The following is a 25,898-nucleotide window of genomic DNA, read 5'->3' on the forward strand; positions in this document are numbered from 1 at the left end:
CCAGGGTCTGATATTTCCACACAGTGATTGGGGAGCATTTTCATTTAGGGTCTTCCAGCTTGGGCCCCCTTCCTCTTCAGGGGCTCCCATTCTGATGAGGGCGGCAGACTTAGAAATGATAATACTAACAATAACAAAATTTATGACTTGGGATTAGTATATGCAAAGCGTTTAGAACAGTACCAGCACATGGAAGATGCTATATTGACCATGGTTATTATTACCGAATTTAGCTACTGTATGTTATGGGTTTTGTATACCTGATATCCTCCCCATAACCCCATGGGGGATTGTAATTCCCATATTGCAATGGGAATTACAATGGGACACTGAGTCGCAGAGAGATTAAATAACAACCATTTATTGAACAGATATACCAGAGGGATTATAGTTGTCAACAAAACAGAAAAATCCATGTCCTTGTGGAGCTGACATGGCATAGAGGATAAATGATCAAAAAAATAGAAGGATTATAGGGTATATTAGATGATGATAATAAACGCTAAGGAGAAAAACAAAGCAGGGCAACAGTAGAGAGTGCTGGGGTTGTTGCAATTTAAGGTAGAATGGTCAGGGACTTCCCTGGCAGTCCAGTGGTACTCCCAACACAGGGGATGCAGGTTCGATCCCTGGTCAGGGAACTAGATCACATTTGCCACAACTTAAGATCCCATTCCTGCAACTATGACCTGGCCAAAGACATGAATATTAAAAATAAATGAAATAGAATGGTCAGGGAGGATGACCTGAATGAAGATAGGCAGCTACACCTACACTTGAGGGAAGGGAGCTAGAACAAGTACAGGGGCCACGAAGTGGGAGTGTGCTTGAGACTTTCCAGAATAATGAGGAGGCTGAATTGACCGAAGCTGGTGAGCTAGAGGAAGAGTGGGAGGGGATGAGCCCAGAGAGGTGACAGGGCCAGGCCATGGTGAGGACTTTTGCTTTGGGAGTCACAGAAGAGTTAGGTCTTTGAAAGTCACAACTGGCTGGGGGCTGAACCACTCTGTGTGACTCCAGCTGGTTGCGTTCTCTACCACCAGGCACTGCATCTCTTACCATGAGCCCAGGATGTAGATACAATAGTTGTCATAGCAGCCTTATTGTCTATTACTGCTGGAATGAATCCGCAAATGTGGCTTATCCACACGATGGCTGTGGATGCCTCGCAGCAATGAAAATGAACAAATGACAACTGCATGAGACAATGCTCTTCATCTTTTTTAAACGAAATATTTATTTTTTTATTTGGCTGAGCTGGTTCTTTTTAGTTGTGACATGCGGGATCTATAGTTTTGGCATCTGAACTCTTAGTTGCAGCATGTGGGATCTAGTTCCCTGACCAGGGATGGAACCCGGGTCCCCAGCATCAGGAGCACAGAATCTTAGCCCCTAGACTACCAGGGAAGTCCCACAGTGCTCTTAATCTTAAAATTTAGTATTGAGCAAAAGAATCCATGTACAAAAGAATACTTACTGTATATATCAAGTTCAAAAACAGGCAAAATGCCACTAGACTGCTTACCAATGTACACGTAGGTAGTAAACATAGAGAAGCAAGGAAGGAATTTCCATACAAGTCAAGATGACAGTAATCCCTGGCTGAGAGAGTTGTGTAATCAGGAGGGGCATCAAGGTGACTTCTGGGTGGCTGGCAATGCTCTCTTTTGAGGTTACACAAGTGTTCTTTATATTTGTTTGTTAAACCATAATCACTTAATCTTTATTATTTGCAGATACTGTCTTTGCAAATATGCCTACTTGCTCAAATTCATTTGTAACCCTCACCCCCTTCTCCCACCAAATCAATACTTGCAGTGTATTTGTGGTCATTTGTGGACATGTACGTACGGAGAGGAAAAAGTTTAAGTCAGCTGATGCCATGTTTCCAGTTGAGGTTGAATAGTCTGCCTTTTTATTTCAACTCTCACCTGTAAACAAGCGTCCTTTGCATATTGGTATATTGAGAGCCACACTTCATATTTTTGTGCTTTTTGTTAATTTTGTTGATTAAAATGGCCCCTCAGCACGGTGGCAAAGGGCTGTCTAGTATTTTCAAGTGCGAGATGACTGTGATGTACCTTACTGAGAAAATACATGAATTACAGTGTCATTGGTTGTGATTTTAATGTTAATGATCAACAGCATCTATTAAATTGGTGTCTTTAAACAGAAACACACATAAAACAAGAGTGTGTATTGATTGCTGGAAATGTTGTGCTCAGAGACTCAGAGATGCCCCCTGTGTTTCCTCTTTGAGCCGTGATTCTCAGGATTCACTAATTCAGTGCTCACTTCCACTATACAGAACTTAGCTACTGTGAAAATCAAGTATTGATTGTGCATTTTTATGTGCTTTTCTGTATATCTGTTATAATTCAAAATAAAAGAAGACAAAAGGTTAAAATGTTTAAAAGGAGAGAGAGAAGGCAAACATCTCTCTGATGGTTAGTATGGAGAGTGAGCTGGGCCAAATGGGACCAGGAGTAGGGTGCTTGGAAGTGGAAAGGAAGAAAAAAAAATGCTGCTGGAAGGAGAAGCACAGATTCAGTCCTGATGTTAATACGGATGTGTTATGTTGGGGACAGAGGCAGAGCAGGACAGAGTCAGGTCTGGGGAGCCGAGAGGAGAAGAGGGAGATAGGAGTGAAGGTGGACATGGAGCCGGTGGCTCTGATTTAACATTATTTATGCATTTAATTGGGCTTCCCTGATAGCGCCGCTGGTAATGAATCCCCCTGCAATGCAGGAGACTCCAGTTCGATTCCTGGGTTGGGAAGATCTCCTGGAGGAGGGCATGGCGACCCACTCCAGTATTCTTGCCTGGAGAATCCCCATGGACAGAGGAGCTTAGCGGGCTACAGTTCATGGGGGTCACAAAGAGTCGGACACAATTGAGCCACTAAGCACAGCACACACGTATTTATTTATTTATTTGGCTGTACCTTACGACATCTTAGTTCCCTGACCAGGGATTGAACCCATGCCCTTGCAGTGGAAGTTTGGAGTCTTAACCACTGAACCACCAGAGAAGTGCCTGTGACTCTAGTTTAGATCTGAGAACACAGAGTCACTAGCTACTGAAGGAATGTGAATTAGCAATTCAAGAAAGGTAAGGAAGGGAGGGCCTGGGGTTCCTGTGATGACCCCCTATTTTCTCTATTCCAGGGGATGCTCTCCTTGGTCCTGAATTGCATTGACCGCCTAAATGTCTACACCACTGCTGCCCACTTCGCTGAATTTGCAGGGGAGGAGGCAGCCGAGTCCTGGAAAGAGATTGTGAACCTGCTCTATGAAATCCTGGGTAAGGGGCCCCAGTCTGGACTCCCCGTGGAGCACCCCAGGTTCCCAGGCCTTTGGGATCTGACCCCTCTTTCCACCTTCAGCCTCTCTGATCCGTGGCAATCGTGCCAACTGTGCCCTCTTCTCTAACAACTTGGATTGGCTGGTCAGCAAGCTGGACCGGCTAGAGGCCTCCTCAGGTAGGAGAGCCCACAGGGCGGGGATGGGGACTGGGGGAGGGGAGGGCTGCATCCGTGTCGCCTCTCATGCTGGCCCCTGCGCAGGGATCCTGGAGGTGCTGTACTGTGTCCTGATTGAGAGTCCGGAAGTCCTGAACATCATCCAAGAGAACCACATCAAGTCCATCATCTCCCTCCTGGACAAGCATGGGAGGAACCACAAGGTTGGCCCCTCATCCCCTGAATTCTGAACCCTGACCTTTCCCTATGGCCCTCAAATTGTCCCCCTTCCCCAGTTTATCTCTTACCTGGACTCTCCTGCTATAAGCTTCCATCTCAATACCGAGTCTTCAACTTGTGGTTCTTAAATGAACTCTGCGCCACATCAGATGCTTCATTAGATCTTTGAAGCAGTTTATTCAGTTTCTGATTTTGTAGTCTTCAGTGGGAGCTGCACAGATACCCTCCATGTTGCCACAAGTGCTACTGGTTCCCATAGAATTATTTCTAACCACCTCAGATACTCGACTGCAATGCAGGAGATAAGGGTTTGATCCCTGGGTTGGGAAGATTCCCCTGGAGGAGGAAATGGCAACCCGCTTCAGTATTGCTGCCTGGGAAATTCCATGGATAGAGGAGCCAGCCATGGGGTCCCAAGAGTCGAAAACGACTTAGTGCCTAAACCACTAAACTACCACCACCCCTCACATGTTTACGTTATCCACCTGGGCCCTGAAGACACTCCACTAATCTAAAAGCCTCATCTGGATGCCTATGCTCTTCCCCTCACTGACCCTTTCACTCTTCCCCTGACCTCTCACCTGTTACTGCAGTCTCCCCTTCCTTACATTGCTGATGTCTTATCCCAACTCAAATGGTCCCTCGCTTCTCACCTGACCTTTCCCTTTGACCCCGATCTCTCTCAGTGATTCCTGACCTCCCACGTATATCACCTCTTCTCAGTGCAAATCTCTATCTCCTATCCTGGCGCGTCATCCTTCTGGTATCCCATCCTGGGTCTCCCATAGACCCACCTCCCTCGCTTCTCAGGTGCCCTCACACCCTGACCTCTGACCTTGACCTCCAGGTGCTGGATGTGCTATGTTCCCTGTGTGTGTGCAATGGCGTGGCCGTGCGCTCCAACCAAGACCTCATCACTGAGAACTTGCTCCCTGGCCGCGAGCTTCTGCTGCAGACAAACCTCATCAACTATGTCACCAGGTCTGGCCCCAACTCCTGACTCCAGGGCTCAGAGCCTCTCAAGCCCCTCCCTGACTCCCGGGTGGGTGGGCCTTCCTCCACCCCCGACCCTGGGACTTGACACCGGTCCCCACCGCTGTCCCCAGGTCATCCTGGCTTCTCCCACCTCTTGTCCTCTCTCCCTGCTCCGTTTCTGCCTCTGTCTCTTCCTCTCTTTCTGTCTTCCTCTGTCTGTCTCTCTCTATTCCTCCTCCACCTCTTTGTGCTGGGCTCTCTTCCACCTCTCTCTTCTCTGTCCTTTGATGCTCTCCCTCTCTCTGCTTTCTCTCTGTGTGTGTGTCTCTGTTGCTCTCTGTCTGCATGTCTCTGCTTTTCTATTTTTCTTGGGTATGGATCTCTTGGTCTTTCTCCCTTCCCTTCCCGCCCCCCACCAGCCCGGGTCTCCTCTCCATCTCTCCTCACCCTCCTCTCCTGTTCTGTCTCTCCTGTAGCATCCGCCCCAACATCTTTGTGGGCCGAGCAGAGGGCACCACGCAGTACCTCAAATGGTACTTTGAGGTGATGGTGGACGAGGTGGTTCCATTCCTGACGGCTCAGGCCACCCACCTGAGGGTGGGCTGGGCCCTCACTGAGGGCTACAGCCCCTACCCCGGGGGCGGCGAGGGCTGGGGCGGCAACGGGGTCGGCGATGACCTCTATTCCTACGGCTTTGACGGGCTGCACCTCTGGACAGGTACCTGGACCCTTCTAGGGGACCCTCAACCCTGACCATTGACCCCAGGGTTTCTAAGGGTCTCACTGCACACCTTGGGGTTCTTGGGATCTTGACCCCCAAACAGGCTAACTTTGACCCCTTTACTCCTCATTTTCCAAGACCTTAACCCTAGAGCTTCCAGAATCTTGGCCCTCACCTGTTTCTTCATAAGCCCCAGAACTCTGATCCCAGAGGAAGTCTGATCTCTGACCTGAGAGATCCTAGAAAACTGCCCTGATTATTATGATCTCTGATCTTTGACTTCTGACCCCAATGATTCCAGAATCCTAGCTCTAGAACAGCTTTAATCTCTGACTCCTACACCTCTCAGGAACCTAACCTCAGAGGAAACTTGACCTCTGCCCCTAATCTCTAAGAGCACTTGACCTTGGAGATCCTAAAACCCCATTGGATCCTCTAATATCTACCCTTGTCTCCTGAGCCCACTGGTTCTGCTGGACCTCTGACTTCTGACTTCTTCCCGGTGATCCTGGTGCAGGACATGTGCCACGCCTGGTCACTTCCCCCGGGCAGCACCTCCTGGCCCCTGAGGACGTGGTCAGCTGCTGCCTGGACCTCAGTGTGCCATCCATCTCTTTCCGCATCAATGGCTGTCCCGTGCAGGGGGTCTTCGAGGCCTTCAACCTTGATGGGCTCTTCTTCCCTGTTGTCAGCTTTTCGGCTGGTGTCAAGTAAGGACTCATCCCTGCCCCCTTGCCAGTCTCCAGACCAGGGCCTGTCCTAAGACAGCTTCTGCAGGCACGCCATGGCCTGCTATGGGGCCAGGACCCAGCGGCCTACCCTCAGGACCGACGGGCCAGACCCCTGTGTGAGGGTCACAGTGATACTCTCCATGTTCTCCCAGTGACCTCCGCTTCTCCCCAATCTCCATGTCCCCAAATTTCACCATGACCTTCTAATGATTAATAAGTTTCTCCCAGTAACCTCCCAAATGAAGCTCTGACCCTCCCAATTATTCTATGCCATTCCAATGACCTCCAAATGATTTCAAAATCCGAACGATGATCTTCTAGTGACCACAAAGCCTCCCAGTGACCTTGGACTCTCCCAGTGACTCCATGTTCTTAACAACTCCTCAACGACCCCTGCTTTGCTCAGTGATATTCTAAGAGCTTCATAATCTCCCAGCTACCCCTCAATGACCACAGTTATTTCAAAGACTTCTCAGTAGCCCAGTGTTTTCCCAATGACCCCAAGCTCTGTGTGTGACTTCTCACGATTTCAGTGGTAATTGTGGTTTCTCAAGGTAACACCTTGAAAGTCTCAGTGACTTCTGGATGACCTTCTTCTTGGTCTCCCCCGAACCTCCTGGTATCTCTAAATGCTCTATTGACCCAGGACCTCCTCCAAAGGACCTTCCTGTGACTGTGGGTTAATTCCTTAGTGACCTGGCCCCCACTTTAGTTTTTTTGACTTTCTAATAATTCCTATTGCCTTCTGACAGTTTCTTTGACCTTAGCCTTTCCTGATTTCTAAAATCACCTCCATGACCCAATGACTGTCCACTGACCTCAAGTCAACCCAGCACCTCCCATCAATTCCAGGATTGCTCCCTTCCCCTCCCTGAGTACAGACTCTGCTCGGTAAACTGCCCTCACTAGTGACCCCACTCTCCCATCTAGAGTGCGGTTCCTCCTTGGTGGCCGCCATGGAGAATTCAAGTTCCTCCCTCCTCCTGGCTACGCCCCTTGCCACGAGGCTGTGCTCCCACGAGAGCGACTCCATCTGGAACCCATCAAGGAGTATCGGCGGGAAGGGCCACGGGGGCCCCACCTGGTGGGCCCCAGCCGCTGCCTCTCACACACTGACTTTGTGCCCTGCCCTGTGGACACTGTCCAGGTACTGCCTGCTCTGTAAGAGTTTCCTGGAGTGGCAGACTCCCTTAGGAGTCAGTGGGGTGGGCACCTGAGCTGGAAGCTGGGGACCTTGTTGTTTGACAGATGGGGAAACTGAGGCAGGAGGAAGGCAAAGGAATCTCTCCAGGCAGAATCTCAGTTTCAGGGGGTCCTTATGGTAGCCCCCTAAAGAAAGGACTATTATTGGGACTTCCCTGGTGGCTAAGGCTCTGCGCTCCCAACACAGGGGGTCTGGGTTTGATCCCTGGTCAGAGAACTAGATCCCACATGCCGCAACTAAAGATCCTGCATGCCGTGATGAAGATAGAAGATCCTGCATGCTGCAACTAAGACCTGGTGCAGCCAAATAAATCAGTAAAAATAAATATGTAATAAAAGGAAGGACTATTGTTGCCCCAATACACAGTTGAGGAAAGTGAGGCCCAGAGAGGTCGAGCAGGTCATGCAAGTCACACAGCTGATTTGAACCCAGGCGGTCTGGTCCCAAAGCCTGTGATCATATCCAGCACGATTTGTGGAGCATCTTTTCTATTCCAGGCCTCCCCCATTCCTCTTATCCCAACCTGAGCTCCCCACCCTTCCCTCCAAGTGTGTTCCTCTAAGAGGGGATATAAGTCATGTTTAAGAGCCTGATCACGAGGGTCTGACTTCCAGCATGTCACTGTGGGCATGCGACTTCTCTCTGCCTTGGTTCCCTCACCTGTGAGGAAAAGGGGAGAATGAGAGAACGCACCTGAGCGTGGTTGTGAAGTTTAGATGAATTAATGTATGTGAAGTGCTTAGCATGGTCCTAAGAAAATGTTAAGTCCTCAGTTGAGTTATTGTCATTATGGGTAAAGTGAGTGAGTGAAAGTCACTCAGTCGTGTCCAGCTCTTTGTGACCCCATGCACTGTACAGCCCATGGAGTTCTCCAGGCCAGTATGGAGTGGGTAGCCTTTCCCTTTTCCAGGGGATCTTCCCAACCCAGGGATTGAACCCAGGTCTCCCACATTGCAGACAAATTCTTTACCAGCTGAGCCATAAGGGAAGCCCAAGAATACCGGAGTGGGTAGCTTATCCCTTCTCCAGCAGATCTTCTCGACCCAGGAATTGAACCGGGGTCTCCTGCATTGCAGGTGATTCTTTACCAGCGAGCTATCAGGGAAGCCCTGTCATTATGGGCAGTAGTGACGTTATGGCAGATCAACCTGCCATCCCCCTGTAGCCGGGCCTGGATGTCTCCCTTCCCCTCCCCCACCGGTCAGCCTCAAGAGCTGTCCACTTGGTCTCCTGGACATTCCCTCCCCACTCCTCCCCTCACAACCCAACCTGGTCCAACTATGTACCAGGTATTTATACAAACTACAGTTGATCCTTGGACAGTGCAGGGGGTTTAGGGGCCCAACCCCAGCACAGTTGAAAGCCCCAGTACTACTATTTCTGTCTTAGATACGAAAGAGCTGGTAAATGACACATTAAAGAGCAGGAAGCTGAAACAGTTGGGATAGGATGACCCAAACCCCTCTTCTTTTGATTCCACATATTGTGATCTCAATCAAACACCAGCTTTTGCCTACCTTGAGTTAATTAGAGATCTGTAAAATGAAAACATGGGGCTTCCCAGACGATGCAGTGATAAAGAATCCTCCCGCCAATGCAGGAGACTCAAGGCACGGGTTCGATCCCTGGGTTGGGAAGATCTGCTGGAGTAGGAAATGGCAACCCACTCCAGTATTCTTGCCTGGAAAATGCCATGGACAGAGGAGCCTGGCAGGCTACAGTTCATGGGGTTGCAAAGATTCAGACATGATTGAGCACACACACGCACACACATACACACACACACACACACACACACAATGAAAATACAGGTACTATATTTACTGAAAAAAATCCATGCAGTTCAAGCCTGCATTGTTAGAGGGGCTACTGTATATAACATTTAGTAACTTATGTAGATGATTTCCCTGAACCCATATAAAGTAAGTATTGTGTTGGCCAAGAAGTCTGTTCAAGTTTTTTCATATGATCCTATGGAAAAATCAGAACGAACTTTCTGGTCAACCCAATGTTATGAGTTAACATTGTTCCAGTGTTCATTGTACAGAGAAGGAAAGAGACCCATCTGTTCATTCAGCAAACATCTCCAGAGCATCTCCTCTGGGCTGGCAGGGCTGGGGAAATGCTGGAGACAGACACAACCTAAGCTCTGCCCTCACGGAGCTCCCAGTCCACAGGGGGAGACAGACTCATCCCCAGATAATTGCTTGATTCTGAGGATGTCAAGTCCTGAGCATCCATCCTGGAGGCAGGATGAGGTGATGGAGAGCAGGGCTTGGATGGCAGGAAAGGTCAAAAGAGCTCCCTGGTGAACTGTCCAGAGCTGATGTGTGTTCTTGGGAAGACTGTTTATGGCACGGGGTGGAGGGAACTCAGGGACCTCACGGATGTCCCCTGCCCCCAGATTGTCCTTCCTCCCCATCTGGAGCGTATTCGGGAGAAGCTGGCCGAGAACATCCATGAACTCTGGGCACTGACTCGCATCGAGCAGGGCTGGACCTATGGCCCGGTGAGTGGACAGGGGAGAGAGGCTAAACTGGCTATGGAGAAGTGAGAACCGCTTGCTATTGGGGGGGTGGGGGCCGGGGTTGGAGGGCTCCTTGGGTTTCAAGTGGCAGAACGAGGGGTAAGAGGTCAGAGGTCACAGTCTGGGAGTGCTGGGGAGGGAAGAGGAGCCAAGGAGTGACTCTGGGGTTTCTCCAGGTTCGGGATGACAATAAGAGACTGCACCCCTGCCTCGTGGATTTTCACAGCCTACCGGAGCCTGAGAGGAACTACAACCTGCAGATGTCGGGGGAGACGCTCAAGTGAGGAGGGGACTGGGGAACAGGGCCCTGGGCCTGGCCGCTGGACAGAAGGGCACAGGGAAACAGGGAGAGTGAGACAGAGACTGAGAGAGAGAGAGAGAGATAAAAGAGCCACACAGGGAGTGGGAGGTGGGGACTGTGAAACTGACAGAGGGTGAGTAAGAGAGAGAGGCATAAAGAGAGAAGCTCAGGACTTCCCTGGTAGTTAAGAATTGCCTGCCAAGGTGGAGGACACGGGTTCAATCCCTGGTCCGGGAGGATTCCACATGCTGCAGGGCAAATACACCTGTGTGCCACAACTACTGAGCCCATGCACTGCAGCAACGAAAGGCCGAGTGCCCTAGAGCCTGGGTTTTGCAGCAAGAGACGCCACCGCTGTGAGGAGCCTGCACACCGCAACTAGAGAAGGGCCTGTGCAGCAACGAAGACCCAGTGCTGCCCCAAATAAATGATAAGTGAATAAATAATTTAAAGACAAGCGTTTCTCTACACTAGCTGTGTATACACTGGAAAACAAAATTTTTTAAATTACTATTATTTAAAATGGTTCCCCTTGCTAAATAAAGATGCGCAGTAAGTGGAAGAAAGAGAAAGAGACAAGGAAAGAAGCAGAGAGGAAAAGAACACAATCAAAGAAATACAGAGACAGAGACACAGGGAGAGACAGGAGGCAGAGAGGCAGAGAGATGGGACAAACACCCAGAAAACCAGAGCAGGAGACAGGGAGGGAGCTGGTGACCCAGAGTCAGCGCTGACAGGGGCCGGGGGAGGAGGGGAGCCGGGCTGGGGGAGGGGAGGCTAGGGACAGGGTGGCCATGTGGGGTGACCCGCTCCCCTGGCCCCACCCCCTGCCCCAGGACTCTACTGGCGCTGGGCTGCCACGTGGGCATGGCGGATGAGAAGGCGGAGGACAACCTGAAGAAGACGAAACTCCCCAAGACGTGAGTGTGGGTGACCTGGACCCCACCTGGGGAATAGAGTAGGGGGCTGGGGATCCCACGGTGAGGGCTGGAGTGATCGAGAGCTGGAGTGGTGAGGCTGAGGTCAGAGACAAAGGGGCCATGGGTTGGGGTGGAGGTCGTAGGACCAGGGATCAGGGCTGTAGGGTCAGTGGTGAGCGTCCTAGGGAGCTGAGAACGCAGAGTTGGGAGTTCCTGAGAGTGGGAGTGAGTCAGACTCAGGGTCAGAGTCTCCATGGAGTCGGGAAAATGAGAGAGCAGAAGTTGTGTCTCTGAGTTAGAGATGCGGGGTCAATGGAAAGAGGTGAGAAATTGCTAGAGTCGTCAGTAAGGGATCCTGAAATGATAGATGAGAGGTCAGAGGTCCTGGGGATAGATGCCAAGATTGAAAAGTCAAGGACTCCAGTTTGAAATGATAGGGTCCTGGAATCAGAGGTAAGAAGCCTCCAAGTCAGAGGTGAGAGGTCAGAGCACCCCAGGACCAGAGATGAGGCTCCCAAGATCAAGATGAAAGGGTCAGAGGCCAGAGGTCAGTGAAGTCAAAGCCCTTGCTAGGGTCACAGGATCCTGGGGTCTGAGGTCAGGTAAGTTTATTTGAGAACCTTGATGTCAGATGGGAGTTCCCTGGTGGTCCAGTGGCTAAGTCTTTATGCCCCCAATGCAGGGGGCCTGGCTTTGACCCCTGATCAGGGAACTAGATCCCACATGTCACAACTGAGTTTGCCCACCACAACTAAAGATCCTGCATGCTACCCCAAATAAATAAATGAATGTATTGAAAAAGAATGCTGCTGTCAGAGATCAAAGGTCAAAAGTTTCAAAGATCATGGGATCCTAAGGACCAGGGTCAGAGGTCAGGGGTCCCGTGGCACAGAGCCCAGTATTGGAGGCGAGGGTCTCGTCCCACTGGCTCCCCACCGCCACCCACAGGTACATGATGAGCAACGGGTACAAGCCGGCGCCGCTGGACCTGAGCCACGTAAGGCTGACGCCCGCGCAGACCACACTGGTGGACCGGCTGGCGGAGAACGGGCACAACGTGTGGGCCCGAGACCGAGTGGCCCAGGGCTGGAGCTACAGTGCCGTGCAGGACATCCCTGCCCGCCGGAACCCTCGCCTCGTGCCCTACCGCCTGCTGGATGAGGCCACCAAGCGCAGCAACCGCGACAGCCTCTGCCAGGCTGTGCGCACCCTGCTGGGCTACGGCTACAACATTGAGCCGCCCGACCAGGAGCCCAGTGAGTGCTGACTGCAGGCCCCTGACCCCGCCCCTGGACTCCAGTCTCTGACCCAACTCAGCTCCTCAGTGGGCTACATCTGTAACACTGACACCTTCCCTACCATGACACTCTGTCCCTGAGCCTGAACCTGATCTTGACCACTGACCTCGACTCAAGCTCTGCCTGGGCTATGGCTGCAGCACTGAGCAGCCAGCCCAGGAATGCAGTGAACTCTGACCCTGACCCCTGACTCCAGTTCCTGACCCCCAGCTCTGACCCCTGACCCCTAACCTCTGGACTATGTCTACAACATGGAGCCACCCAACCAAGCACTCAGAGAGCCTCTAAGCACTACTCCTAACTTGACCGCTGACCTATCACTGACCCCTGACCCCAGCCTTAACCCCTGCCCCCAACTCCAATTTCTGTCCCCCTCCCTGACCCTGATTCTGACTCCCTCGCCCCGATCCTGCTTTCAGCCCTTGTTTCTTAACATCGACCTTAATCTTGACCCTTCACCGCAGACCACGACCGTGACCGACCCAACTTTCTCCCTCCATGTCTCTATTCCTAGTTCCTCTCTGAAACTCTTGACTGCTAGAGGGACAGAGGAGAAGTCTCAGTAGGTCCCTCCTACTTCTCTGTGACTGCTCTGAGAGTCCCCAGTTCTTCTTCTCTAACACCAAAAGCTTCCCTTTCCCCTCAGCCCCTCAAGACCCTTACCTCTCCTGATCTCCCCCACCAACCCAGCCTCTCTTACTCTGCCTGGCCCCACATGCAGGTCAGGTGGAGAGCCAGTCTCGCTGGGACCGGGTGCGCATCTTCCGGGCAGAGAAATCCTATGTGGTGCAGAGTGGCCGCTGGTACTTCGAGTTCGAGGCGGTCACCACCGGCGAGATGCGAGTGGGCTGGGCGAGGCCCGAGCTGCGCCCAGACGTGGAGCTGGGAGCGGATGACCTGTCCTATGTCTTCAACGGGCACCGCGTGGGTAGCTCCCTGGCTCTGCTCTGCCAGGCTCTGTGATCCTTCCAACACTCATGCACTCTAGCCCTGCCTCTCTATCTGTGTCTCACTCTGTCCGCCCATCCCTGAATCTACCTTCCCATTCATCCCTCCATCCTCCCCCCGACCTCTGTCCGTGCATATATCCGTCCACGTCCATCCCTCTATCCAACCATCCATCTGTCATTTCATCCATCCATCTCCTCGTCTGTCCAAAGAATCACTTAGGCATCCACGTTTCCATCTATTCGGGTAGTTGTCAGTTCAGCCATTCACCTTTTTAAACTAATTTGTGATTCCATTTATTCATTCATCTATCTAATAATTTAATGTTTCATTTATCCATTCATCTATCCAATAATCTAATGCATACAGACGTCATCTATTTATCCACCACCCACATGGACCTATGTGTCTGTCTGTACTTTCTTCCTTCCCTCCGTCAACGCAGGTAGACTCTCAGCTTTCATTTCATTCTTCCCTCCAGCCATACACCTGCTTCCCATCCATCTATCCATCTCATTATTCATGTATCTGTTCTGGGGCATATGGGTATAGATGAGTACATATGGGGGACATTGATAGTTAGTTTTTCCTTTCCATTCCTCTACTTTCTGCTTCCCCCAACCCTCCAAGACCACCTGGGTGGTCTTTACAGTCCCAGTCCTGAAAACAACAGAGAACCCCGGCAAAAGGGATGAGATAGAGAGATGGCTGGGAAGGGAAAGCATGAACGCCCGACCCTTACCTTCCAAGGACAATGGATGCAAATGTGGGGAAAGAAGGGGGACGCTGTGGGGCTGACCCTTCCTCTGTCCCCCATGCACTGGACCTGATGCCTTGCGTGTGTGTCTTGACATGTCTCCCCTCGCTCCCGTATCTCTCCATTTCTCTGTATGTCTCTCATACCACATCTCCCCCTCACCTCCTCACAGGGTCAGCGCTGGCACCTGGGCAGTGAACCGTTTGGGCGTCCCTGGCAGTCAGGAGACGTCGTGGGCTGCATGATCGACCTCACGGAGAACACCATCATCTTCACCCTCAACGGCGAGGTCCTCATGTCCGATTCCGGCTCAGAAACAGCCTTCCGTGATATTGAGATTGGGGATGGTGAGGGCCGGCCACGGGGCCCCTCTCTGGTTTTCTTCCATCTCACCTGACCCTACGCCGCCCCCTCCAGCTGCCCGCTCTTCCATCCCCTCTTTCCACGCGCATCCTCCCCATGGCTGCCCCTGCCTTGCCCACCTATCCTCACCCCTGCCCATCTATCCTCTCCCACCAGGCTTCCTGCCTGTGTGCAGCTTGGGACCTGGCCAGGTGGGTCACCTGAACCTGGGCCAGGACGTGAGCTCCCTGCGGTTCTTTGCCATCTGTGGCCTCCAGGAAGGTTTTGAGCCATTTGCCATCAACATGCAGCGGCCGGTCACTACCTGGTTCAGCAAAGGCCTCCCTCAATTTGAGGCCGTGCCTCCTGAGCACCCGCACTATGAGGTGAGGACTGACCCCACTCAACACCCTCAGATCTGCTTCCACACCTCATTCTCACCACGGTTCTCTTCCCCAAGCTTCTCTTCATCTTCTGTTAATATGTTAGACCACAAACTTTGTAGAAGTGAGTGTCAGGCTGGTGGACTCCCAGGGCTGCCTTGCAGGGTATCAGTTCAGTCGCTGTGTCAAGCCAAACTCTTGGCGACCCCATGGACTGCAGCATGCCAGGCTTCCCTGTCCATCACCAACTTCTGGAGCTTGCTCAAACTCATGTACATCGAGGTGGTGATGCCGTCCAACCATCTCATTCTCTGTCGGCCCCTTCTCCTCCTTCCTTCAACCTTTCCCAGTATCAGGGTCTTTTCCAATGAGTCAGTTCTTCACAGCAGGTGGCCAAAGTATTGGAGTTTCAGCTTCAGCATCAGTCCTTCCAATAAATATTCAGGGCTGATCTCCTTTGGGATTGACTGGTTGGATCTCCTTGCAGTCCAAGGGACCCTCAAGAGTCTTCTCCAACACCACAGTTCAAAAACATCAATTCTTCGGTGCTCATCTTTCTTTATACTCCAGTTCTCACATCCATACGTGATTACTGGCAAAACCATAGCTTTCACTAGACGGACCTTTGTTGGCAAAGAAATGTCTCTGCTTTTCAGTATGCTGTCTAGGTTGGTCATAGCTTTTCTTCCAAGGAGCAAGTGTCTTTTAATTTAGGTAATTTTAATTGTAGGGTATAACCTTGGCAAAAACACACCTTTCTGAGCTCCAGGTAGCTTGCCTACAAAATGGGGGAAGAGAGGAAAGAGAAGCTGAATTAGGTGGCCTCACTGGAAATTTTCAGCTCTTATAATAATTTGATCCTACCAAGGGTTTCTGCTTGATGCTTAAGTCACTTCAGTCGTGTCCAACTCTTTGCGACGCTATGGACTGTAGCCTGCCAGGCTCCTCTGTCCGTGGGATTCTCCAGGCAAGAATACTGGAGTAGGTTGCCATGCCCTCCTCCAGGGGATCTTCCCAATCCAGGAATTGAACTCATGTCTCCTGTGGCTCCACTGCTGACCCAACAACAAGGCTTAAAGAAATATAAATCCCTGGACACATTTCGGCACCTTCCTTACTAACTGTTATCTAGGGTGGTTTTTTGGGGGCGGTTACTTGTTTTGGAGGAGGGGCTGTGCTCGGTCTTTGTCGAGGCACATAGCTTCTCTGGTTGTGGCACTCAGGCTTAGTTATCCTGTTGCATGTGGAATCTTAATTCCCTGACCAGGGAATTAAGGGACTGAATCCATGTCTCCTGCATTGGAAGGTGGGTTCCTTACCACTGGACCACCAGGGAAGTCCCAGGGGTTACTTATTTTTTAGTAACTCTTCATTAATCTGAGTATCCTAATTTTTAGACCCTAATGCCTTTCTTTCTCAAGGTTAAACTCCGCGTCATATTCTGACCTTAAAAACTCCATATAGGCCAAAGTGATGGTCCTTTTCTCAACCTGGGAAGAACTTGAATTCCACATGGCTGAGCTTCAGCGGGTACTTTATAATCAGACAGGCCTTGAGTTGGCCTTTTCCCTGTTTTGTGACCTGGGGCATATGACTCTTCTTCTGATAATCAGTTTTCTCTTCCTAGGCATAGCCCTGATCTCCCTCTCATACACTCTCTCTCTTTTCTGAATTACTTAGATAAGTTGGAGACATCTTGCCTCTTTATCCCTAAATATTTCAATATGCATTTCTTCAGAACAAGGTATACTCTTACAGAGCAGCAGATATGAAAATAGGGAAATTTAACATCCATACATATTATTACCTGATTTATAATCCATATTCAAACTGTGTTCATTGTGGTAATAATGTCTCTTTTTATTTTTCTGGTCCAAAATCCAAGCCAGGGTTACAGTTAGTTGTTATGTCTCTTTAATGTATATAGAATGCTTTGGAGTCTTTCATTGTCTTTTATGACACTGGTGTTTTTGAAGGGTGCAGACCAGTTATTTTGCAGAATATACCTCAATTTGGGTAGGTCTCATGTCTCCTCGGGCTTCCCAGGTGGGAAAAAACCTGCCTGCCAATGCAAGGAGACATAAGAGACCTGGGTTCGATCCCTGGGTGGAGAAGATCTGGAGGAGGCCCTGGCAACCCACTCCAGCGTTCTGGCCTGGAGAATCCCATGGACAGAGGAGCCTGGCGGGCTACAGTCCAGTGCATGGGGTCGCAAAGAGTCAGACACAATTGAAGCTACTTAGCATGCATGCATGCATGTCTCCTCACGATTGGGTTCAGGTTACACATGCTTGGCAGGAACATCATAGCAATGAGGTTGTGTTCTGCTTGCTGCAGGATCTCAGAGAGGCGCACCATGGCACTATGTCTTGCGGCTGATTATATTAACTCTGACTCTATGTTTATCGTTACCACCATCAAGTTAGTGTGTTTCCCTTTGTAATTAATAAATAATTTGTGGGGAAGTGTTTTAGGCTATGTAAAAACAGAAGGGTGTTTTCTTTTCTCTTTTGGCTGAGCTTCAAAGCTTCCAGACTCTTAGTTCCCCAACCAGGGATCAAACCCAGGCCCTGGTAGTGAAAGCACCAAGTCCTAACCACTGGCCCACCAGGGAATGCCCCCATCCCTGACTATTATTCTATTTTTTTCATCTTAAATAGAAGGGTTTTAAACAGGGGACTATCCAGTCTAGATTTGAGTTTTGGAAAGATTCCTTTTGACAGTGAGTTGTAGGTAGAGAGAATGGGGGCACAAAGACTAGAGAGGTGCCTGGGGTGGGAGAGGATGGTGGAGTAGACATGCGTGCTAAGTCACTCCAGTCGTGTCCAACTCTTTGGGACCCTAAGGACTGTAGCCCTCCAGGCTCCTCTGTCTATGGGGGTTCTCCAGGCAAGAATACTGGAGTGGGTTGCCATGTCCTCCTCCAGGAGATCTTCCCGATCCAGGAGTTGAACCCGAGTCTCTTAGATCTCCTGCATTGGTAGGCAGGTTCTTTACCACTAGCGGCCCCCTGGGAAGCCCAACAGGAACCTCCCAATACTTGCCACTGCCAGATGGTGTTCTCAACCCCAAGAACAGAACGTTAGACAGCAGTGAGAATGAATCAACTAACCCAGCCACGGCCACACAGACGAATCTCACAGCCATAATGTTGGCTGAGAGAAGCCAGACACAAAAGAACACGTACTGTAGGACCCCATTCATAGGCACTTCAAGGATGATGGACGCTACTCTGGTATGCTAAGTCAGGAGGGCGTTACTGTGAGTGAATAATCAGACATTTAGTTACTTAGCGTACAAATCACAGGAGGAAGATGGTCAGTAGACTCGCCAAGAAGCAGAGGCAAAACAGGGTTTATTTAAATTAATTAATTAATTTATTGGCTGTGTCGTGTGGCACGGGGGATCTTTGTTGAGGTGCGTGGGCTCCAGAGAGTGTGGGTTCTGTAGTTGGACGTGTGGGCTTAGTTGCCCCCAGGGCATGTGGGATTTTACTGAACTGGCCACTCAAATCATAAAGAATCCATCTGCAATGCAGGAAACAAGGGTGCAATCCTTGTATTGGGAAGATCCCTGGCGAAGGGACTGGCTACCCACTCTAGGAATCTTGCCTGAAGAACCCCATGAACAGAGGAGCCTGGTGGGCTACAGTCTATGGGGTGGCAAAGAGTCAGACATGACTAAGCACGCGCACGCGCGCACACACACACACACACACACACACACACACAGAGTTGGGGTTTTAGTTCCCCAACCAGGGATCGAAACTGTGTCCCCTGCATTGCAAAAAGGATTAACCACTGGACCGCCAGGGAAGTCTCCAGACAGAATTTATAAGAGAGAAAGGAGAGAGAGGAGAGAAAACGATTCTGCAGACAGTTTTGCTTGCACAGTTTTGGGGTGAATTCATTGGCTGACAAGGAGCACAGGGGTCTGTCTTGGCAATTGGTCCTTGATGAGGTCAACTTGAGGTGAGGCATCAAAGAAAGAGCACTGCTCTAGTTGCTTATGGAGTCTCCAGAAAATCTGAGTCTGTCTTTTGGGTTCACAGGCCAGGCACCTGTCCCTCTCTCAGCTCCTGCCCCTTATTTAGGCCAGGTTGTTGCATTTTCCTCATCAGACTCCCTCACTATCTTTGAGAGGGAAGTGACCAAACAGGCACTGAGGAGGCTTCCAGGGGGACTGGTCGTGTGGTCCATTCCTCCATCTGAGTGTGGGAGACACAGGCGTGTCTCTCCAGAACCTCACAGTGTTGTGCACTTATGATGTATGCATTCTTCTGAGTGTTGTATTTCCACAAATGACAAATTTAACAAAAATTCATCTGGGGAACCTTTAAAAAAAAAAATCTGACCCTTCTGGGCTGCTCTCCCCAAGAGGTCTCCATAAGAAAGCAGGAGGGTGGGGCCCATGTTCTGTTCACTGATGTGTTCCTAGCACTTGGAAAAGTGCTTGGCACACAGTAGGTGCTCAGTAAATATTTGTGGAGTGGATAGATGGATGGGTGGGTGGCAGGGTTCTTGGATGGGTGGGTTGAACAGTGGATAGATGGTTGGATGGATGGAAGAATGAAAGAGTGGATGGATGAATGGATAGGTGGGTAGATAGCAGGGTGGATGGATGGCTGGCCTAGGCTGGAGTGAATCCTGTGCACGGGCAGGTTTTGAAAGCTCCCTGAGTGATTCCAGTTTCTGACCAGGGCTGCTCATGTACAAAGGTGTCCAGACAGACAGAAGGTGAATGCATCCATAGCCAGGCTGTGCGTCCCATAGGAGCTCCTCCACCCAGAGGAGTGAGTCTCTGGCTGATTCTCACACGGTGCTCTAAGGCCGAATGGTGACTCTGTGTGTAATAAGGTTTAGGACCAATGGCCCAGCCCAACCTGCTGGCTCAGCGCTTCCTGCTCCCCCGACAGGTGACTCGTGTGGACGGCACCGTGGATACGCCCCCCTGCCTGCGCCTGACCCACCGCACCTGGGGCTCCCAGAACAGTCTGGTGGAGATGCTGTTTCTCCGGCTGAGCCTTCCGGTCCAGTTCCACCAGCACTTCCGGTGCACCGCGGGGGCCACCCCACTGGCACCCCCTGGCCTGCAGCCTCCTGCGGAGGATGAGGCCCGGGCAGCGGAACCTGATCCCGACTATGAAAACCTGCGCCGCTCAGCTGGGCACTGGGCCGAGGCTGAGGGGAACAAAGAAGGAACTGCCAAGGAGGGGACACCCGGGGGTCCTGCCCAGGCTGGGGTGGAGGCCCAGCCTGCCAGGGCGGAGAATGAGAAGGATGCTACCACAGAGAAGAACAAGAAGAGAGGGTGAGTCGAGGGAGGGGCAGGGTGGGGTTTGGGGTCTGTCCTGGGACCCCTAAGTTAGGCAACCTCAATAACTCGAGAAACCCCACTGTATCCCAAAGAGGCCCCCTATGTGCTAGGTGGACTCAGATTACTAAGGGATCCTATTATGTGTCAAGTGAAGGCTATTATTTCTCTGGGATACTCTAATTTCCTTGAGAATGTAAAATCAGGGTGCCCCACTATATCTATGAAGAACTCCACTGTCCTTGGGGGTACCTATTGGGTCCCAAAGCTTTTCATCCAATGGACTTCATTATCTGTGAACACTAAAGGGGACCTCAGATTCTTGGTCAAGTTATCTATGCCCCCAAGGCATTCCAATGAACACCACTGGTCTTCTAAATTGGGGTCATTTCGGTGTCTCAAATATACCCACCCCCCGAAAAAACCTAACTTTAAGGGAGACCCTCAAAGGGCATTAAACTTGGATTGAAACCAAATCTGCTTTTCCCCTATGGTGGCAATGGTTTTCAGTGGGATGTATTTCTGTGTTTCTTGAGGGGATGTGTGGAAATGATGGGAGATTTGGGGTTGTCACAGTTTTGAGGAGACATACTGCCTGCTGGGGGCTCCAGGGATCCCACATGCCTTCAGTGTATAAGACGGTGCCACAAGGAAGAGCTGTCCTTTCCTAAATGCCTTTAGCACCCACATGAGACATGCTGACTTGGGAGGACCACTGTATGCGTCCCAAGGCAACCTCCATGTTCCCAGAGGCACCTTTAAATCTGGGTAACCCGACATCCGAAAACACAGAGATCCTCCAAGGTGGACACTCCTGACGCAATTGGGATTTCAGCCCTCTAGAAGCAAGGCCTTGGGTATCAGAAATGGGGTGTAGTTAGGATGGATGTGGGGCTTTCCTGGTGGCTCAGCGGTAAAGAATCCGCCTGCCGATGCCTGCCAATGTGGGAGGCGTGGGTTTGATCCCTGGGTGGGGAAGATCCCCTGGAGAAGGAAATGGCAGCCCACTCCAGTATTCTTGCCTGGGAAATCCCATGGACAGAGGAGCCTGGTGGGCTACAGTCCACGGGGTCACAAAGAGTCGGACACGACTGAGCATGCACACACGCGCACACATACGTACGTACATATATAGGATGAATGTGGAGGCGTGAACATTGTGACGGGAGGGCTGGGGGACGGGGCTGGAGAGTGAGCCTCATGACAGCCTCTCCTCTTCACCCCCAGGTTCTTGTTCAAGGCCAAGAAGGCCGCCATGATGACCCAGCCACCAGCCACGCCCACTCTGCCCCGACTCCCTCATGAGGTGGTGCCTGCTGACGACCGTGATGACCCGGAGATCATCCTCAATACCACCACGGTGCGAACCAAGGGCCCTCGGCAGACTTCCAAATGCCATGCCATAATCCCCAGTAATTGCCCTTATCTGGGGATACCCCAGTACCTACTGGAAACCACAAAATATAGTACACATCAATTTAAACCCGTTGAACCCCTAATTCCATATAGCTAAGGGTCTAAAAGTTGCACGGAACACAATGAAGTCATGAGGCATGCTGACCTAACTCCCAGGGATCCCCAAATCCCAAGGATAAACCAACATAGACTCAGGACCCCAATATCTGCATTCACCCTTGTAAACTCACCGCCCCCAAATTTAACAGCTATTCTAGTGGCTCAGGTGGTAAAGCATCTGCCTACAATGTGGGAGACCCAGGTTCAATCCCTGGGTTGGGACGATCTCCTGGAGAAGGAAATGGCAACCCACTCCAGTATTCTTGCCTGGAAAATCCCATGGATGGAGGAGCCTGTTAGGCTACAGTCCATGGGGTCTCAAAGAGTCAGACACAACTGAGCGACTTCACTTTCACTTTCACTAGTACATTCCTGGGGGCCAGAATTCACAATAACCCCAATGTATTTTCAATTCAGTTCAGTTCAGTTTAGTCGCTCCGTCGTGTCCGACTCTTTGCGACCCCATGAACTACAGCACGCCAGGCCTTCCTGTCCATCACCAACTCCTGGAGTTCACCCAAACCTAATGTAGTTTTGGGATTCCCCCGATCTGGAATATTTTCTGAGACAAATAGCCTAGTGGTGGGAGGGACCCAAATTTGAGGGTATCACAAAACTGTCCCAAAAGTTTCCCAGATCTAGAAATGCATCAGTGGATACAGAAAGAGAGGGTCTCAAATGCAGTAATTTCTTGTCAAACCCCCAGAGCACACTGAGAATCCAGGGAAACCAACTAAGAGTCCCAGGGAAGCCCACTGACTGCTGGTCCCCCCTTTGCTTCTCCAGTACTATTACTCTGTGAGGGTCTTTGCCGGCCAGGAGCCCAGCTGCGTGTGGGTGGGCTGGGTCACCCCTGACTACCACCAGCATGACATGAACTTCGACCTCAGCAAGGTCCGGGCAGTGACAGTGACCATGGGAGACGAGCAAGGCAACATCCACAGCAGGTGGGGGCAGGGGTGGGGCTGTGGGGGGCAGGCACGCTGGGCACCGCCCTTTCCTTCCCTCCTCTCCTCCTGCTTATCTTCCTCCCCATGGCTCCTACTCTGAGTTTTCCCTCCTCCTCTTTTTTTTTTTTGGTAAATTTTGGCTGCTCTGGGTCTTCACTGCAGTGCGCAAAGCTTTCTTGGGTTGCAGTGTGCGGCTTAGTTTGCCCCACGGTATGTGGGATTTTAGTTCCCTGACCAGGGATCGAACCCGCAACCCCTGCATTGGAAGGCGGATTCTTAACCACTGGACCGCCAGGGAAGTCCCCTCCTTTCCCATCTTGCCATCCTCTTTCTAGGTTACCTCCTTTCTCTGTTCTCTCCTTCTGCTCCCTTTCCTTCTTCTCCTTCCAGAATCTACCACCAGCTCCTAAGAATTCTAGCTCCGAGGGGCTCAGGGTCTGGGGTGAGGGGTTTCAGTGCTCAGGTCTGCAGGTGGTGGGTGTTTGGGGGTAGGACTCTGAGTCCTGATATTCTGGGAGCTCGGGGAAGGGGGTGTCCAGGGGTTCAGAACGCCTGGGGATCAGTGTGCTGACCACTGCTGTGTCCTCCAGCCTCAAGTGCAGTAACTGCTACATGGTGTGGGGTGGAGACTTCCTGAGCCCTGGGCAGCAGGGCCGGATCAGCCACACGGACCTTGTCATTGGCTGCTTGGTGGACTTGGCCACTGGCCTAATGACCTTTACCGCCAACGGCAAAGAGAGCAACACCTTTTTCCAGGTGAGCCCAGCCCCTCAGCATCTTAGCAATAGCATCCTGATGATCTAGCATCCCAGGACAGCCCACCGAGAGGACAGACCCTAGGGAGACAGGACAAAAACAACCTCACGACAGGCCAGAGCTGTATTATGGCTATGCGAGGGGCCTGCAAGACCCTCTACTGACATCCAGAAAGGGGGAGACAGAGCAGAGCCTTGACCTTGGAGAGAGGTCCGTATTCCATCTTGGGCTGGATGGTACCAGTCCCCACCTTTTCACCAATCAGGGAAAACCCTAGGATGGACCAGAATTCTAAAATGGTATTTTCCTTTTCAACATTTGATTATGAAAGGTTTCAAGAACACAGCAAAATGAAAGGAATTGTATAGTGAGGGCCTATGTACCTCCATCACGAACTGCAAAGTCCCAGATGAGAGGTTCCCCTGAGGAGGTGGAGGAGGTTGAGGAGGTTGGCCTTGCTGGATCAGAGGCGGTACAGTCCATGAGCAACCTCAGGGCCACTGTGGAGCCTCCTATGCCCTTTGGATCTGTAGGCACCAGCAGGATCAGCCTGGGGCAACTCGTTCCAGAGTTTGGGATCTAGAGTCAACACCACCTCCAGTTCATCCTCTTCCGCACCCTGCCCTCTTTCCCCTTGCCAGGTGGAACCCAACACAAAGCTGTTCCCTGCCGTCTTTGTCCTCCCCACGCACCAGAACGTGATCCAGTTTGAGTTGGGGAAACAGAAGGTCGGTGATGGGGCGCCAATGGGGGCAGGCTGAGGAAGGAGGTGCGGGAGGTCAGGTTGAAGTGTGTGTGGTGGGAATGCAGTCTGGGAGGTCTTCCTGGAAGTGGAGTGGCGGGATCCAGCGTACTGGGAATCCTGACCTGTGCACACCTCTGCGCCCCGCAGAACATCATGCCGCTGTCAGCCGCCATGTTTTTGAGCGAGCGCAAGAACCCCACGCCGCAGTGCCCACCGCGGCTGGAGGTGCAGATGCTGATGCCAGTGTCTTGGAGCCGCATGCCCAACCACTTCCTGCAGGTGGAGACGCGGCGGGCGGGCGAGCGGCTCGGCTGGGCAGTGCAGTGCCAGGAGCCGCTCACCATGATGGCGCTGCACATCCCCGAGGAGAACCGGTCAGGGCCAGCTCCGGCGCCCAGGGGTGGGGCGGGTACCTCAAGCCCTCTGGGGTCTGGATCCCACTGGGTACCCCCTCCCCACTACCTCTGGGGCTCCAGATGACGCCCCAAGAGGCCCCAGACCACCCTATTTTCCGCAGATAGCACACCAGGGGGCTCTCAATCCGTTTCAGCAGGCTCAGACTCACCTCTAGAGACTCAGACTCAACCCAGGCACGTCCAGATAACACCCCAGAGGACTCCAGACCCATCTCAGGGAGCCAGACCCACATCAAGACTCCCACACAACACCCCAGGGGCCTCAAGTATACCTCAGAGGGTCTTGAACATTATTCAGAGAGCCTTGGATGCATCCTAAGGTCTCTCGGGCATATGCAGGGAAACTTCAGATGTGTCCCATGGAAATCTCTAGCTCACTCCAGGGGACCCAGACACACCCAGCTAGAGAGTATTCTCATGGATGACAGCAAAGCTTTTACAGACTCTAAATGTGGCCAGGATCCCAGACTGACTCCAGGAGGCTTCCAACATGCTTCATCTTTCCTTTATTCACTCATTCGACAAATAGCTCTGAGCCCCTCCTGTGTGACAACAGCATTCTGGGCTGGAGACACCAAGCCCTTGTAAACGGACATCTAGCAATGCTCAGACCTGCCCAGCAGGCTTCAGACCCACCCCAGAGGCCCCAGATGCACCCATTTATTCATCTGTTCCTACAGCAAATATTTATAGAGCACATTTGTTGTTGTGCAGACACTCAGTCGTGTCCAGCTCTTTGTGAACCCATGGACTGCAGCACACCAGGCTCCTCCGTCCTTCACCATCTCCTAGAGTTTGCTCAAACTTATGTCCATTCAGTCAGTGATGCCATCTAACCATCTCATCCCCTGTCATCCGCTTCTCCTCCTGCCCTCATCTTTCCCAACATCAGGGTCTTTTCCAGTGAGTCGGCTCTTTGTATCAGGTGGCCAAAGTATTGGAGCTTCAGCTTCAGCATCAGTCCTTCTCAGGGTTGATTTCCTTTGTGTTTAGTCCTTTTTAGGTACTGGGAATATATAAACAAATGAAACAGGCAGGAATGTCCTGTCCTGATGAACTTTACATTCTGGTGGTGTTCAAATATATCCAGGGTACTCAGACTTGCCAGAGCGGGATTTAGACCCAACCTGGAATCCCACATACATCTCACAGTCACCAGATCTTTTCCCTGGACTCTCAGATCCCCAGGGTACCAGACCATCCTATAAACCCCAGATGCATCCTAGGGAGCCCCCAGACGGGTGAGGGACTTCCACAACCATCAAAAAGTCTTCTTGACTCAGCTCCACAGACCTCACAGAATCTTGACCCAGCAGAACACTGGGATTCCCTTCTAGGGCCACCAACACCTGCCTGAGCACTCTGCCTGAGTGTCTGCCTCTCAGGTCTGTGTCTC

General features: G+C 51.4%; 1 protein-coding gene across 4 annotated transcripts in view; it reads left to right on the plus strand.

The window, feature by feature from the left end:
- The window catches only part of RYR1 (ryanodine receptor 1), a 126,705-nt gene that overhangs the window by 15,404 nt on the left and 85,403 nt on the right, over positions 1–25,898 (plus strand). For all 4 annotated transcript variants that reach the window (XM_018062343.1, XM_018062344.1, XM_018062345.1 and 1 more), the window contains exons 14-33: positions 3,168–3,303; positions 3,386–3,481; positions 3,566–3,684; positions 4,548–4,681; positions 5,152–5,393; positions 5,914–6,106; positions 7,058–7,274; positions 9,736–9,840; positions 10,035–10,138; positions 10,996–11,079; positions 12,028–12,335; positions 13,099–13,301; positions 14,255–14,429; positions 14,602–14,810; positions 19,723–20,117; positions 21,348–21,480; positions 22,422–22,582; positions 23,176–23,341; positions 23,983–24,069; positions 24,234–24,460. In XM_018062343.1, coding sequence (XP_017917832.1) covers positions 3,168–3,303; positions 3,386–3,481; positions 3,566–3,684; positions 4,548–4,681; positions 5,152–5,393; positions 5,914–6,106; positions 7,058–7,274; positions 9,736–9,840; positions 10,035–10,138; positions 10,996–11,079; positions 12,028–12,335; positions 13,099–13,301; positions 14,255–14,429; positions 14,602–14,810; positions 19,723–20,117; positions 21,348–21,480; positions 22,422–22,582; positions 23,176–23,341; positions 23,983–24,069; positions 24,234–24,460 — 3,494 coding nt within the window. The remainder of the gene's footprint in view (positions 1–3,167; positions 3,304–3,385; positions 3,482–3,565; positions 3,685–4,547; positions 4,682–5,151; positions 5,394–5,913; positions 6,107–7,057; positions 7,275–9,735; positions 9,841–10,034; positions 10,139–10,995; positions 11,080–12,027; positions 12,336–13,098; positions 13,302–14,254; positions 14,430–14,601; positions 14,811–19,722; positions 20,118–21,347; positions 21,481–22,421; positions 22,583–23,175; positions 23,342–23,982; positions 24,070–24,233; positions 24,461–25,898) is intronic.

This window comes from Capra hircus, chromosome 18 (genome assembly GCF_001704415.2).
Source record: "Capra hircus breed San Clemente chromosome 18, ASM170441v1, whole genome shotgun sequence".
Taxonomy (NCBI): Eukaryota; Metazoa; Chordata; class Mammalia; order Artiodactyla; family Bovidae; genus Capra; species Capra hircus.